A 15,332-nucleotide genomic window follows, 5' to 3' on the forward strand; every position below is an offset into this window, starting at 1 on the left:
TATAAATATATATAAATAAATACAAATACAAATATAAAAATATAAAATTATAAAAATATAAAAATATAAAAATATAAAAATATAAAAATATAAAAATATAAAAATATAAAAATATAAAAATATAAAAATATAAAAATATAAAAATATAAAAATATAAAAATACAAAAATATCTTTGCCTCTGCCAATTCAAATATTGACCCAACCCGGCTCATGTGATTTGCGCTCCTGAGTCTCAGGAGGAAATCTAAAAATGTTTTGGCCCCATAATAGTCATCTTTGCACTTGAAAACCAACAGACTATCGTCATCTCAACGGGCACGAGTGAGTCCTTCTTTTCCAAAAGACACAGCGAGCCACAGTAAAAGGATGAAAGAGCCACACGCGGCTCTGGAGCCGCAGGTTGCGGACCTCTCAAGGAGGAAAACCGGTCTGGCCCTCACAATGCGTCACGTGACGTTTGAAGCGACGGCGCGCCAGGAGACAGCTTCGCGCGTCGCTCTCAACGATCTTTCTGATGAGTGTGAATATTCACGGCGAACACGGCTCGACCAAATTGTAAAGGAGGAATTTGGACGAGCTTTTTAAAGAGGGCCATTTCATCAGAATCATTATTTTTTTGCGGTTCTCTATAGGCTCGTAACTGGCGGCCTATGAAGAGAGACATGCCGCAGTGGGGCTTCATTTAAAACCAGAAAGGTCACCGCACTAAGAAAGGTCCTCAGTTCAGCCAAAAATATAAAAACCTGGAGTGAGCGGTGGGGGGAAAGGAGGGCAGGAAGAAAAGAGATGAGAACATTCCGCTCCAGGAGGGAACGGACGACGTGCGAGAGGACAACCCGAGCCCGGATGACGACGCAAATGAACTGGAACGGGCCTCGCACCAAACAGATGCGTGAGCTTGTTTGTTGACTCAAACGGTGTCATTTGTTCTAACGGCCTTGACGATTAGACAAAAACATTGCAGCCGTGCAGTCTGTCCCCCAATCTGTGTTGGCGCCAACGCAAGCGCCCGAAGCCGATTCGCTCGCTCGCCGCTAATGGTCAGATGGGAGATTTGCTCGGCCATATGCAACTCAGCACAAAATCGGCACGACCCCATCGCTCTGTTTACAAGCGTTGATGAGATTTGATTTGGCCGCCTGTCGCGTGTCGGCTTTGGCCTCGTTAACAATCGGCGGACGCGGCCGATGCCGCTCGGCCCCGCCCCCTCCCGCACGTCGGTTCTCCAAACCAACGTGCATGTCTTCAATCACTTGTTTATCTATCAGTTGCCTTTAGTCGTCCGCTGGGTTTTTGACTGCACAACATTACATAAAAAGTCACAGGAGCCTCATGGCAGCGGCATGACAGGCTCTGATGTAAAGCCTCGTGCTTGGCGCAGATAAGGCGGGTTCAATTTTAATGTCGCTAGCACACCGAGACGCACCGGGCTCACTTGTAAAACAGAATGCCCCGATCGCTTGTAAACGCGCCAACCCAGGAGGAGGAAAGGGATGGGGGGGGGCACTAAAAGAGGACAGGAATTCCACTCGCCCAACTCCATCGCCCGATCAATTTGCTCTCTCAAATCCCCGATCCATTCCCCGTCTCTTCGAAAAAAATAATACCCGATTCCAATCGGAGGCGCAGTCAAGCATCTCTTGTAAAAGGTCAGAGCGTGACCTCCGAGTTCTCTCTCTCGGGCCGCTCAGCCGTGTTGTGACGGGACTTGCTCTCTTTTGGGGAAGTTGGGGACCTGCAACCAACTGGGACCGTGCACGTGTGTGTGCGTGGTGGCCAGCGGCAGAATGGTGGCATATAAGCGGCGCCTCCCCGCACACCCAGCCAGGGGAACTGATCAGATGGACGATCAAACACTAATCATTCCCTCACGGCCCATAGCGAGTAAAGCTGTCATTAATTTTGCGGAATTACATCAAATCTGAGACATTCTTTATGTGGCCCACGGCCTGCAGACAGTTATACGACAGGGACTGCTGCGCTAAGCAGATGGGGCCGCTTGGCCGTGCATACTAAATACCTCCGTCCCCCTTTTCTCCATTTGCTCCCTCCCTCCCTACGCCGCCCCAGACTCGGAGGCACTCCGCTGCGACGCCCGCCCGCCCGCCGCCTTTGTTTGCCGTCCGTCGGTCGCCGGCCTTGCGTCAAAAACGCCATCACGTTGCTCTCAGCCATCGCGTCGCCTGTCCAATATCGAAGCAAGCGACGGCGGGATGAAGCGCCTCGGCGACGAGAAAAAAAACGCTGGAGTCAAAACAACGAGGGAACAAACTGCTGACGCGTATAAACGTTAATGTTTTTCTCTCGGATGTTGACAAATGTAACGGTTAGGCACAACAGAAGGTCATAATCCCATTTGAGGTTTCCTTGGCAACTGATTACGGCTGCAGGCAATGTGCAATTTATGGCCGGTGACACATACCTGCCATTCCCTTTGAATGGGACATGTGGTAAGCTATATTCACAATGACCACCCCAGGTAATGAAACTGCAGTGGGACTCGGGGGCTACACCGTTTTCTTATATCGAGAGAAATTCCAGGCCAGGTTGGAAATAAATACCATAAAAATAAGAAAATAAAATCAACAGACAAGAGGAATTAAATCGCTGCGCGCGCTAGTGCTGCCACTGATGAACAGCATACTTGGATTTAGGTGCCATAACTGCTTTTTGTCTAATCTAATGCTTAAACGTGCATGTGTGTGTGTGTGTGTTATATATGTGTGTGTGTGTGCGCGTTTACGACAGTCAGAGGAAGCATAACAGCAAGCTGCCAGAACAAGAGCAAGCCGTTGTATGGACAATCAGTCCACAAATTACTCGCGCAATCCACCTAACGGCACACGTTCTTATCATTTAAAAGTCAAAGCAATTCTCCTGAACAGAAAGGGGCATTAAAACGACAACATAGTAAAAAATCTCCAGCAAACACACAAATACAATCAAGGCAGCCAGCAAAGGCATCAGCTAGTCATGGCAGTTCAAACTATTTAATTATCCCATTGCACAGAGTGCTAGCACTCGCTCACATGGAGCCTGCACACTATTAATCCACTTAAACACAATTTATGGGGACTAAACATCGACTGTCCATCGACATAAAATTACTCCAAGCGTCCTTATAGCGTCTTGAGCAGACTAAATTAGCCAAACTGGACTTACTAATTGAGGAGGAGTAAAAGTACTGTGTGACTGGATTGACTGCTCGTTGAGCAGAGATAAATAAGCAGGCTATAAACTGGATGAGAACACCAATAACTATAATTATAAATTACCAACATTATTTAAGATGAGGTTACTGATGCGGGGTTACATGACTGTTTAACGTAATTTCTCCTCGTAGGTTCTCGCTTTGTGCGTTTCACGGCGGAACGTCCGGTTGTATGGATTAGTGGGTGCAGAGGCAAAATTTTGTCTCATCATTTTTTTCAGTTTCTCATCGGACTCCACCAGAATTTTAATATACAGTCGGTTTCAGGAATTGGGAATATGGGTCACACCATTTTAACTTTCAAAGAGACATCAGCCTTTTCGTTTTTTCTACTTAAGTGCAAGTAAAACACGAAGTAAATTAAAATCAAGAATTCAACTTGTCTTGCAACCCGACCAGGTCATTTATGTTCAGGCGTCCCCCCTCCATCAAGTATTTGAGTCACAAAATAGTATACTGCCATCTGCTGGGCAGCAGCGGTATAGTAAAAACATCATCTGCTGAAGTGACCCAGCGTATCGAACGTTCTCACAAAGCTTTTGTGCACCTATCAAGAATGCGTTCAAAGTCCTCCCCATTTGTAACTTTTATTTGAAAGCTACGAAAAAATGACAAGAATTCACGCAACATCTTTCTCAATGATTTTTACGGCGAACACATTGGCGTGTGGTTGGAAAATATGTTATGACAAAGTTCACATCTTTGGAGGTTTCCACCAGAGAAAGACGTGAAAATGGTCGCTCAAATAAAAGTCAAACAATGGCAAGGTTACTTTAAAGGGCTCGTACGCAAAACAAGTTGTCTTCCGAAGGCATAAAAAAAAGAAAGTCAAGATTCAGGTTACACCACACGTGACCTCAGCAACTGCACTTGCATCGTGGGACTTGTAGTCCAAAAGCGCATAGTGAGCGGCGCGGTGGCAAGCTACCAAACTACACATCCCACAAGCGCTCGGACAAAGACGAAAGCTGTCACGCTTGCGCTGCTTTTTGTTATTCTTTCTCGGGGTCGGATCGTGCCGTGGAGCAACCAAGTCAAATCAGAGGGACGCGCGCGGTTATCAGGGCTCACGGTGCGTCTTACGGCATCGAACGAGCCACATTGACAAGTGGAGGCGGTTAAAGGTGAGGACGGTGTGCAAATAAAAGAGACGCACGATCGGCGCGCAGACGCGCTTTGGTGCCCATGGTGATTGTTATTGTCACGCGAGCGTATTTAAAGTAAGCTAACCAAGATCCATGACGAGCCGCAGTGTTCGTGTGAAATGCGCTTTTGAGCGCTGTTTGGAGTCGCAGACAGCTGCTTCTAAGTTGAGCGCACTCTTGCGGGGCCTCGGCCTCCATCCTGCGTCTCCTTTGTCACGTGAACGCTTGCAAGTGGACATCTGTCACGTTGTCCACGCTATTTGTGTCATCTGGTGTCTCAACCGTGGGAACTTCCTTCAATCCCTATTTGCTATGTTTCAAGATACGATTTGCCATGTGTCGAGAAAAAGAAGGAAAGACAAACATGGTGACACCTTTTAAAGTCCTGGTGGAAGTTACAAGCAGAATGGGAAAACACGGGGGAACGTGGAGGGCGGGCTTGCAGCAGCTGGCACGTGCTGAAGGCCCGACCCCACGCAGACACTTTGCGGCGTTCGTGTTGTGCCGACCAAAATAGCTCGCCCGCCGACCAATATGTCACGGCCACCGAGCTTTTAAGTTGTGCTGTCTGTCCTTGATGTGTAAAGGAAAGCCGCCGCCTTCTTCATGCTTTCTCCCTTCCTGTCCAAACACAGTGCCTTTGTGTTACGTTGCCATGGAAACGGAAGCAGCGGTAGAGTTCCGAAATGTGGCCCGCAGTTATTTCCCTCAAAGCAGAGTGGACTGCCATTACACGCTCAGCTCAGGCCACACCTGGACCAGCTTCGACTGGGTCGGCCTCTTCAAGGTACCGAGCACACGCCGCCGTGACGCTTTTGTCCAAATACGCCGCCGCGAACTCTTCTTTTGTCCGCAGGCGGGCTGGTCGTCAACGGAGGACTACCAGACGTTTGTTTGGGCACCGGCACCCGCCGACTGTCAAGAGCTAACAGAGGTCAACTGTTGCGTTCAATTCCAGGGTACTTGTTTCCTTCTCCTTCCAATTCCGCAGACTGTTTGAAAAGTGCCGCCAACAGGTAGAAGCCGGAATGGACGGGGCCACTTTTTTCTTGACAAGGGAGTCGCTCCGATTTCTTCTCCAATGACTATCACCCGATTATTACTTTAATCCAAACTCTAATCGGATCAAAGTAATGTGAACGTTGCCACGATTGCCGTTTCAGACTTTCGTTGCTTATGAAAAAAATACGTGTTGAACTTAAGATGAGAAAGTGATCAGGTCAAACTGATATAATACTCTCCGAGGGGTTGAATGCCCTTCATGAGGCAAGATGGTGAATGATGGGAGGGGCCAAGAGAAGTGAGCGATGGGAGGGGCCAAGATGAGCATGATTGAGTGTGAAGGGCACAGGTACAGCAGATGAGGCACTCACCTCTGCAGCAAAATTCAACTTATTGCCTTTGTCACTCGTCACTCAAAGACTCGCAAAACGACAAGGAATTGTGTGTGCGTGTTTTTTTTTTGGTTTTTTGTAATCCGTGTCCAAAAAGTGACCTTTGTTGCTGCATTGGATTATAATAGAGCTCATAAACTTTGGTGGGCTGACCCTTTGTTGGTCGGATTTGCATAAATTATTCCCCGTTAATGTGATACGGAATTATATTGGTTGATCTTACTTTACGGGTCCGGACGTAGGCACTTGGGCAGGCGGGAGCGCGGGCGCATCGGGAAAGAAATTCCATTCTAGAAAAAGAGAAGCAATGACAACTAGAGTAAAATATAGGAATATGAGGTGAGCCTTAAATCAATACAAATGTGCCACTCCTGTCAGTTTGCTAAACGCACATGCATACATTCATCCATGAACCTACCGTCCAATCAATCGAGGAGCATTTCCCCGCTGTGACGTCACTTTTCCTGCTTCAGTAGCAACCACGCGCTATTTAGCATCTCTTACTAGCTTTCTGTCAGTTTAAACCGTTCTTCGTCATATTTCACACCGACAAAGAATGCAAATGAGCAATGGTGATACGAGGAACCATCAAAAGAAGGTGGTGAGAATGTTTGTTCAATTTAGACCACTTTCCAAGTCGGGCTGCAACCGAGTTTGACACACCTGCACGAATAAACTCGTCTTTTGCCCCCAGTGGTCTAAACCGGTATCAGTGAATTGTCGTCTCAGTAAGCCACATGCACCAATAAAGTTTAAGCTGCATCTATAAATTATATTGTCACAACAATAACAATGCTCATTTTGATCGTTTAGAAACTCTTTTTTTTTTTATAGTTCCTCATAATCAGTAAATTCAAACCTTATTAATACTGCACTTTTTATAGATGTGTTTCAAAGTCCTATACAAGTTCAAATTATAAATAAAGAGACTGATTGATGAACTAACATGTTTGTTTTGTTTTTTCTAGCATCTTACCTTCCTAGCCCAAGTGGCCAAGAGTATGAATTTGTGTATGTCGCTGCAAATGGTGAAGATTGCTTCCGGAGCTCAAGATTCACATTTTGCACCCCCAAACCCCTGGACGACCTGGTGACCCTTGAGGAGGAGCCCCATGGGGAAGGAGACAGCACAGACATTCTGCTGGTCGTTCCTCGGGCCGAACTACTGAAGGTAACAAACGAGCGCTGCGGATCCGAGCGGCCCATCCGACAACTGCTTTTCTTTGTCTCGACAGCGCCAACTGCGGGAATGTTTGCGGGAGCAGGCTGAGCTTCTGCGGATGCAAGAGGAAGCCAAGGAGCAAAAGGAGAAAGAGAGACGAGACTTCAACCGAGAGAGGCTCGCCTGGAGTAGACTTCGCGGAGAGCTCCATTCCGACATCAGCGGGCTGCAGGACGAACTGAGGAGAAGCCAGGAGAAGATTGAAGAGCTGGAGAGTTGGCAGAAGGTAGTCACAGATAAAATCTTTACATTGAGATCTTTACCTTGGGCCACAAAACAATGGTCTTTGTAGCCGCATCCAAACAACACGCGACCCGAGTTGAATCGTTGGTGTCGAGATACGTGGGATGGCCCGACGATGTTGCCTTTGTTCCCTCAGGAGGAAACGGCTTTGGGGGAATGTCTCGCGCAAGAAAAAAGAGCTTTAGTAGAAGTGAGAGAGGCCAACAGGTTGCAAATTGAACAACTGCAGGAGGACATCAAAACGCTGACGCAGAGAGCTCTGCAAGGAGAGACGGAGTTGGAAAGGTGAGTCGCTCTTCGCAAAAAAAAAAAAAAATCTCAGTACGACTTACCCTTCAATGTTTGCAGGATAAAGGAAAGCGCTAAGAGGACAGCAGAAGAAGAGGAGATGGACAGGGAGATACTGCAGGTGCCTTCTCCTACCATTGCTCCATTTTGTCTTTTTGGCTCTTCTCATGTTGCTCCCCATTTAGAGCAAGCTGGAACAGACACAGGGCGACCTTCGAAGTTTGTCCAAGGAGTTTCGGGAGCTGAGGACCTCCCTGGCCCAGAGAGACACCAGCGCGCTGCAACTCCAGAACACCATCAGCAGCCTCAGCCAGAAACTGTCCGCGGCTCACAGGAAAGAGGTGCGCCCAAAACAAAATGCTCACAGCGCACGACAAATAGAGACGAGGCGGTTATTGTTTGGTCCAGGCGCTGAACGAGGCAACGCTGAAGGAGATGAGGAGCCTGCAGGAACGTTTGGATGCGAGCGAGCGCGCCGCCGACGTCCTGAAGAACGATCTGAGCTCAACGGCCGGCCAAAGAGATCGCGGGCAGACCGAAGTGCATCAGGCCCGCCTTCAAGCTGCCCAGCTTACCTTGCAGCTAGCCGATTGCAGTCTGGCTCTGAGAGAAGGCCGAGCACAATGGGCTCAGGAAAAGCAAAGTCTGCAGCGCAAAGCTGAGGTACAGCACAAAGGAGCTAGCGCTCGCTCGTGGTGTTTCCAATTATGACCTGTTTGTCGCCCCGGCAGAAGGCACGCGAGGATCTGGAGAACCTTACAGCCGAGATGCACACGATTGAGGAAAAGCTCCAGGAGGAGAGGACCGAGCGAGTGAAGCTGGAGGTGGAGCTCGGGAGAGAAAAGGATTGCAACAGGGTGAGAAAGACGGATGATAGAAAAAAAAAATCTGCACAGCTCAAATCATCTGCCCTGACCCATTCCGTCTTGTTGACGCAGGTCCAAGTAAGCGAACTGCGCAGGGAGCTCCAGGAGCTGAAGTCCAGCCTGAGGATGAAGGAGAAGGAGCACCTGCGTTTGGAGACAAAAGTAACAAGTGGCCACAGTTGTTGAATATCCTTAATGCCGCGTTTATGTTCTCTTTGTAATCAGCTGATAAGCCCCAGAGGCCACTTAATGGTTCGTATGGATTAACAAATAAATAGCCGTTGTCCCTTCTTCAGACGTTAAACTGCTACTTCGTTCAACTGGACTCATTATCAGCTTTAAATTTAAGTCGGGCTAACACCTTTGCATCACTCTCAAGTCTCAGCGAGAGTGATAGATTATCGCCGGGCTATTCATAAAGCAATCGAGCGTTCAATTGGGGCGATAGCATAACGCCGTTCTTGCTAATGTCTCACTTGTTGGGCATCTCTGCGCCGTCGCTGTTGTCTTTTTAGCCGTTATTGTGCAATATAAAAGCTTTACGGCGTAGTATAAATCAGAGCTTTTTCAGGGCGCCGCTGTTAAAACGCCTGCAGAGTTTTGTCGTTAGCTAAGCGCTATCGCTTCGGCCAATGCGTTTCAAAACACCCGTCCGGTTTATGTAAACGCTCTTGGCGTGCCACCGCGGCGGCGGCCGGCGTCAAATAAATCCCTCCGACGGGATGGCGTTTTGACGAGTTGTAAAGCGCGTGTTTACATAACGGCAACGGCGGCGTGTTGTGTGGCGCGGGCGGGCGAGCGAGCGCGCATGTGCGTCCGCTTTATGTGTCAGACATCTGGGGGTTACGAGAGCAGCGGCGAGCGAAGCCGTGATTATGGAAGGCCCGCCGCCCCGCCGTGTGCAATGATGGCTGTGTTTCCCACCGCAGGACTTGATGGACTACAGCTGTCAGTTGGAGCAAAAAATGGGAACGCCAGCCGGTGCCGAGCGGAGCGCCGCTTCCACAGGTGAATGAAGCCACATTAATCTGCCCAACGCCCCGCAGATGGGAACACTAAAAGTGTTCACTTTCATTCAACGGCGACACTAAATAGCTTTCGCAATGGCTTGACACGAGCGGCGCTCTGCCCGTCCGTCGTCTAGGCGGCGCCTCGTCGGACGACCAGTGGGCCTCGCGGCCTTCGGGTTCGAGCGGACCTCCGGGGACCCCGGTCGCGAGCGTCATCAGCCAGCAGCCGGCGCCCCTCTCCTCACCTCACGAGCCGGGAGACTCCTCCTGCCCGGTGAGACCCGAAAGCCGAGCGGCTCGGTTATGTGCCGTCGTGAAAACGGCATATGCCGCCGCACCTGTTAACACGCATCAACCCGATGTGCCGCTTACTTTGTTCATAACTCTTTGTGTCCGTGTAAGAGGAAGAACCCGGTGGCGCCGGAGGAACAGAGCAGCTTGCGGATCACGCGGACACAGTCTAAGGTGAAACACACAGGCAGATATCAAATCAATCATTAAAATGTCAAAACAAAAGTTGACACCGATTTCAGAAGTGGAGTAAAATATGTATACTTTAGTCTTCAAAAAATAGGGGCATGAATAAACTAAAGCTACTTGCTATCAGAAAGAAAAAAAAATGTGTCGTTTGTCGCCGCTCGGCACAAATGACAATAACTCAAGCACGTGCGCGGCCGAAAGTTGAAATGTCCTATTTTGCCTTTAGGCCGAGGCAGTAAATTCTGTCCGCGGAGCAAGACAACAAGGGCCTCACGGGAAGCTACACTCCAGAATAGAATGGAGATTTATCGTCATCATTGCATAGTAGTCACAAACACTTTGAGCAGCTCTTGATTCAGCAGTATAAATCTAAAAAGGTATTTCATGTACGTACGCACAAGTCGGCACATTAGCGATTCCGTGGTTGTTTACCGGGGCTTTAAAAAGTCAAGGCTTCAATTCCCGCAGCCCGTTTTTTTTCAGAGAGCGGAGTGGCAGAACTTGTCAAATAGAAAGCGAAAAGTGTCAGGGGAACCCGGCGAGCACATCTCAACCTTTCCCGATTGCCGAGGTCAGACGACAAAGGGAAGCGCAATTGAAGCTTTGGAGGGACGACGTTTCCGTTTGCATTATTGACGCCGTATTAAAATGAACATTTCTTTTGAACAAGCCTACAAATTTGCCCCCTGTCACGCCGGCTGATTTAAACATGAGCAATGCATCACACTTTATGAGCCCGCCGCTTGATTTGTGTGTACAAGCTCACTCGGCAAAGTAATTAGTGAACCCAGCCAGCGGGAAGACGCAGCCGAGTAAAAAGTAACATATTTCTCCTTGAAATATAGCCTAGCAAAAGGATAAAGAATCCCAAAATGGTGGAATTAAGTGCCTTCACTAAATTGTACCTCACACATCTGGCCCCCCTCCCAAAAAAAAAAAAAAAAAGCGACTTTTCCAATGAATTCCAAGCTCACTAATGCACACAGACAAAACGGCGGCAATTATTTATGGTGACAGGGTGAGTATGGCCGCAAGATGAAAGTTTTGAATATGTGCTCGTAAAAGAAGTTGGGGGGGGGGGGGGGGGGGCGACAGAGGGAGGGAGGGCCAAGATGGGAGGACAAGGGGACAGATAAGTTGACAGCAGGCCGTAGCAATGATTTACCTGCGGGGGTGTCGCGCCGTCACGGGCCAATTTTCAGCATCATTAAAGCCCGCCCGCCCGCGCTCGCTCGCTCTGCCTCTCAGACACTCCCTCCATCCGTCCGTCCGTCTAACCTTTTGCAACCACACTCTGCTCACTTTTTGTACACTCCCCCCCCCCCTTCTTTCCCATCAGTGAACACGTCGCTATGGTAACCAGCGGTGGACATCCCTCACGTGAGAAGCAGCACCAGCAGCCCTTCCATTATTTTTCCACAGACTCAATGGTGATATGCAATCTTTTTTTTTTTTTTTTTGAGGGGGGGGGGGGGTTATGATGGGGGGGGCGCTTAAGATCCGGGTGGACAGAGCGGGCGTTTAGGCTCCGTTTGGCAGGTTGTAGCCCAACGCCTGGGCTTGAATCATCGCTACGTGGAGAGCTTTACGGCGGATGTTATGTCGTTTTTATGACGTCTGTGATTAGGAGTCATGACAGGCGGCGTAATTATGATGTTTTGTGCGGGGCCGCTCCCCGCTGAAAATCATGGCAACGCTCCCTCGCAATCATTAAATTCTCCCCATCGCTGCTTTGAATGCCAGTCGCGACGGCATAAAGCATTCATACGGCATGGCGCTCAAATGATTTGGCAGGGGAGGCGTGACGTTATATGGCGCCCAACGTTTGAAAATGCACGGCGTTAAAAAAAAAAAAAAAAAGATGTTTTTGCAATCAAACGCTCGTCGAACAGATTAAAGTTGACGGCAACTTTGTACGAATAACTTTTAACGCCATCGGTCTGGTCTTCATTCGCACGGCTCGAAATTTGCACCTGAATAATTCAAGAGCGCTCTTATGAAAGAAAATCTTTCACATCACGTGCTGTCAGCATGTTCCCCCGAGGCCCGTGGCAAGATAGTGCCTAGTAAAAAATCTTTTTGTCATAAAGTGCTGCAATTAAGCTGAATTTGGACCGAGGCAAAAGGGAGCCGACAAAAAAACAAAAAGAACGGGACGGGACGTTCAGACCAATTCAGCCCTCAGTCAAATGCCCCCCCCACCCCCCCCCCACACACACGCACATGTTGATCCTAATCCTCCCACGTTGCGTGCTGTGTCCACATTTTTTTCCTATAAGATTTTTTTATGCAGATATTTTGCAGTGTTTGGTTTTATTGTAAGGCAAGAAATAGCACAGGATTCATAATGTGGGAAAGAAATGGATTTTAATGTTTAATCATCTTGGGCGGGATTATTGAAAAGGGAGCAGACGCTTTAGTGGGCCAATTTCTCACTGTCGTTTCGCTTTTAGAAGCACACGGCAGTTTTTTGGAGGTGGGGGGGGGGGGCAGGCTTACGACAGGAGGTCGTCGCACAGCAATTACTCCGATTTGTTTTGGAATTGTGTTCATCCCGCCATGTATGTGGCCATGTAAGAGGTTTGGTATTCTTGTCTAATAAAAATCTATATATCTCTAAATGGGCCTGATACGTCTTATTCTGAATATTTGGCACCTGGCGCCAGCCACATTTCACTGGCAATTACCGCTGCCATTTTGTTTTCCACGTTCCCTTCTGGCTGCAAACATGCAAGGTGTGCGAAGGTCCCCCCCCACCCCACCCCACCCGGGGCCGACCTCCTGCTCCTCCTCATCGTCACCTTCATCCTCACGCCTCGCTGCTCCACTTGACGGTCGCCTCCTCTTTTTTTTTTTGAATTTTTTTTTTTCCCAAGCGCACTCCCTCCGTCTTGAGTGCGGGGTGACGATAGCTAATTATAAAATCAATGATGCCGGGCTGCCTAGTTTACAGCCCCCTCTAAAACCTTAACTGGGAAATCACTGTGGGATTGATGACTCCCTCACTCTTTATCTCTTTTAATTAGAAATGTAAAAGATATGAAAAAGCCAGAGGCCAGAACACATCTCGGAGTTTTTTATGATCCCGCCTCCTCCTGCCCAAATCACCTCTTCCCTCTACCTGGGCCTTGTTTATTTCCTCAGCCTTCCTTCATTTTCCTCCCTGCTGGCACACCCTCCCTCCATCGTCGCCCGCCGCTTCTCCATCACTTGTTCCATTACCCTTTCTTTAAGATGGCTCACGCACACGCGCTCACGCGCACGCACGGAGGAAGGCGTTAAATTTATGGTCTTTGCACTTGAGAGCGTTGCTCACCTTCCCCTCACCTCTCCCGTCTCTTTTCCCTTGACTGAGCCGCAACCCCGGCCGGGCGCGTTTGTAACAAATGAGGAGCACGTCCCGTCTGCCGAGCGGCAGCTGTAAAACCAGGTGGCGTCACGCGGAACGACCCCGACGCGGCCGACATCCCGTATGACTCGCGTGTCTCTGGGTCGCTCTGCGTCTTGGTATCGCGTCGGGGGGGCTTTATCGGGGTCAAAGGTCATCTGACATTCCTCTGGTAATATTTAGCTTCATCGCTCGAAGACTTGACTAATGTCACTCGTGTTTGCTTTTGGCGTGTTCCAGGCGAGCCCAGATTTGGCGGTCCGTCAAAACAAAAAGCGCATCTGTTGCGTCTCCCCAAACATCATTTTTCAGAAAAACAAAAACAGCACGAGAGGTGATAAGCTAACGTTAGCATTGACAGCTGGCCATTGGCGACAATAACAAATCCATGAGGTCGGTGACTCACCAGTAGAATCCATTGTCAGGAAATATTAAAGGGACAACATTTGGACAACGGATGTTTGCTATCCAAATTCATTTAAGCACGACAATGCTAACGCAAGCGTGCCAAAGTGATTTTTGAATCTCGCCTCAGGCCTTCCGTGTTTGCTGGCGGGGAATTTTGCCCACGTTCCCCAAAAACGCGTGTTAGCTTCATTCATTGTATGTCTGTCTATATGTGGCCTTTGATTGGCTGGCGACCAGTCCAGGGTCTCACCCCGTCGCCTCTCGCTGGGACAAGCCCCCCGCGGCTTCCTAATCGTGAGCTTATCGGTGGCCAAAACCTCAGTCCAAACGACATTTGAATGCTCTTTGCCCTTCACAATCCTTTTGTTCTCCACTTCTACTTCACAGATAATCAAGTACGGCCAGATCTGTGTGTGCATGCCTCTTTTAAAGCCCCCCCTCCCCACCACCACCACCCAGTCGTCCTCCGCCTCCCTCTGGTTACCGTGGCAACCCCCTTCCAGGGGCTTGGTATATGAGGCCATTTGATTGTTCCTTGTAAAATAGTGTATAATGTATGGGCCTTATTTTAATTTGAGTCTGGCATTATTGATCTGTCTTTAATGATAGTTAATTAAAGCAATCATATAATTGATAGAATCTCATCGCTGTTTATCACCCTGCTCGATCTATTAATAAAATCAAGGTGAGGCGTTTGTATCTGAATGGCACGCTGGGGCTATGGGGGGGGGGGGGGGGGGGGGGTAAAAATAAAAATGATGTTTACTACAAGTATAGCCGCTCGGCTCCTTTGAGAATTTATGGGAATATCAAAATAAACGGATCTGATCAGCTGAGATGTGTGTTGTAAACTTTGCGCTCAGCGCATAAATCGTGATTACTGACGTGACATTTACGCAGGCCATCACAAAGGCTGCCTTTATTCATTTGCTTCTTGCTGATGTACTTTGGACAAACATTTAAAAGGTGCGTTTGTGACAAGCGTGATACGGTTTAACTATAAGGCCCTGATGTCCTATAATTTGTCAGAGATTGGGTGTCAGATCTCCGAGGACTCCGCTATCTTATCTCATAAAAACAAACACCACGCCGGCCGTCTCGGACCAGATTGAGTATCGCTCGGGCATCTCCGGCCTCTGGAATCAATCAAATTTGGGACATTTCCCTGCCGAGGCTTGACTATTCCGATTTACAATAGACTTCCCGCTCTATATATCTCATCCATACATACAGATACGTATCTCTCTTTTTATTTGCACGTTTGACCTTTTCCACAAGTGTCGCCGCACCTATTGCAGGAGCTGCTCTATTGCACGGCGTGCTTAAATTCAAGTCATAAATCACCGCACCGGGGGCAAGTGTAGCTCCTCGCCGCTAGCGGAGCGCTCCATTTTTGAGACGAAACTATTGCGGAGCTGCAATGGAGGCCTATTAATGCTAGCGACTGCCTTCCTTCCTTCCTTCCAAGCGCAGCTGAACAAGCATCAAGAGCAGAGCTTTATCTGATGTCCTTGTTCACCAAGCGCTTGTGATTTATGAGCCACTGCACCCACTTCCCCACATGACCTTAGAACCCATGCAGTTTTTTTTTCTCCCCTCCACACACAGCCCTAGGGCCGAGTCACGGTGCACGACTGCCCTCTAGTGGCCAAGCTTGCTCACGTCTGCTCGAATGC

At 48.7% G+C, this 15,332-nt stretch overlaps 1 protein-coding gene across 1 annotated transcript; it reads left to right on the top strand.

The window, feature by feature from the left end:
- The first annotated feature begins 4,175 nt into the window (after nucleotides 1–4,175).
- Nucleotides 4,176–12,481, top strand: calcoco1a (calcium binding and coiled-coil domain 1a). Its single transcript, XM_061271930.1, has 15 exons — nucleotides 4,176–4,336; nucleotides 4,993–5,144; nucleotides 5,214–5,316; nucleotides 6,720–6,922; nucleotides 6,987–7,199; nucleotides 7,353–7,501; nucleotides 7,565–7,625; nucleotides 7,690–7,845; nucleotides 7,913–8,167; nucleotides 8,236–8,361; nucleotides 8,443–8,532; nucleotides 9,300–9,378; nucleotides 9,515–9,654; nucleotides 9,783–9,845; nucleotides 11,200–12,481. Exons 2-15 carry the CDS (start codon nucleotides 5,013–5,015, stop codon nucleotides 11,200–11,202), a joined length of 1,773 nt encoding a protein of 590 aa, XP_061127914.1. The 5' UTR covers nucleotides 4,176–4,336; nucleotides 4,993–5,012; the 3' UTR covers nucleotides 11,203–12,481.
- Nucleotides 12,482–15,332: the final 2,851 nt, after the last annotated feature.

Source organism: Syngnathus typhle, linkage group LG2 (assembly GCF_033458585.1).
Source record: "Syngnathus typhle isolate RoL2023-S1 ecotype Sweden linkage group LG2, RoL_Styp_1.0, whole genome shotgun sequence".
Lineage (NCBI taxonomy): Eukaryota > Metazoa > Chordata > Actinopteri > Syngnathiformes > Syngnathidae > Syngnathus > Syngnathus typhle.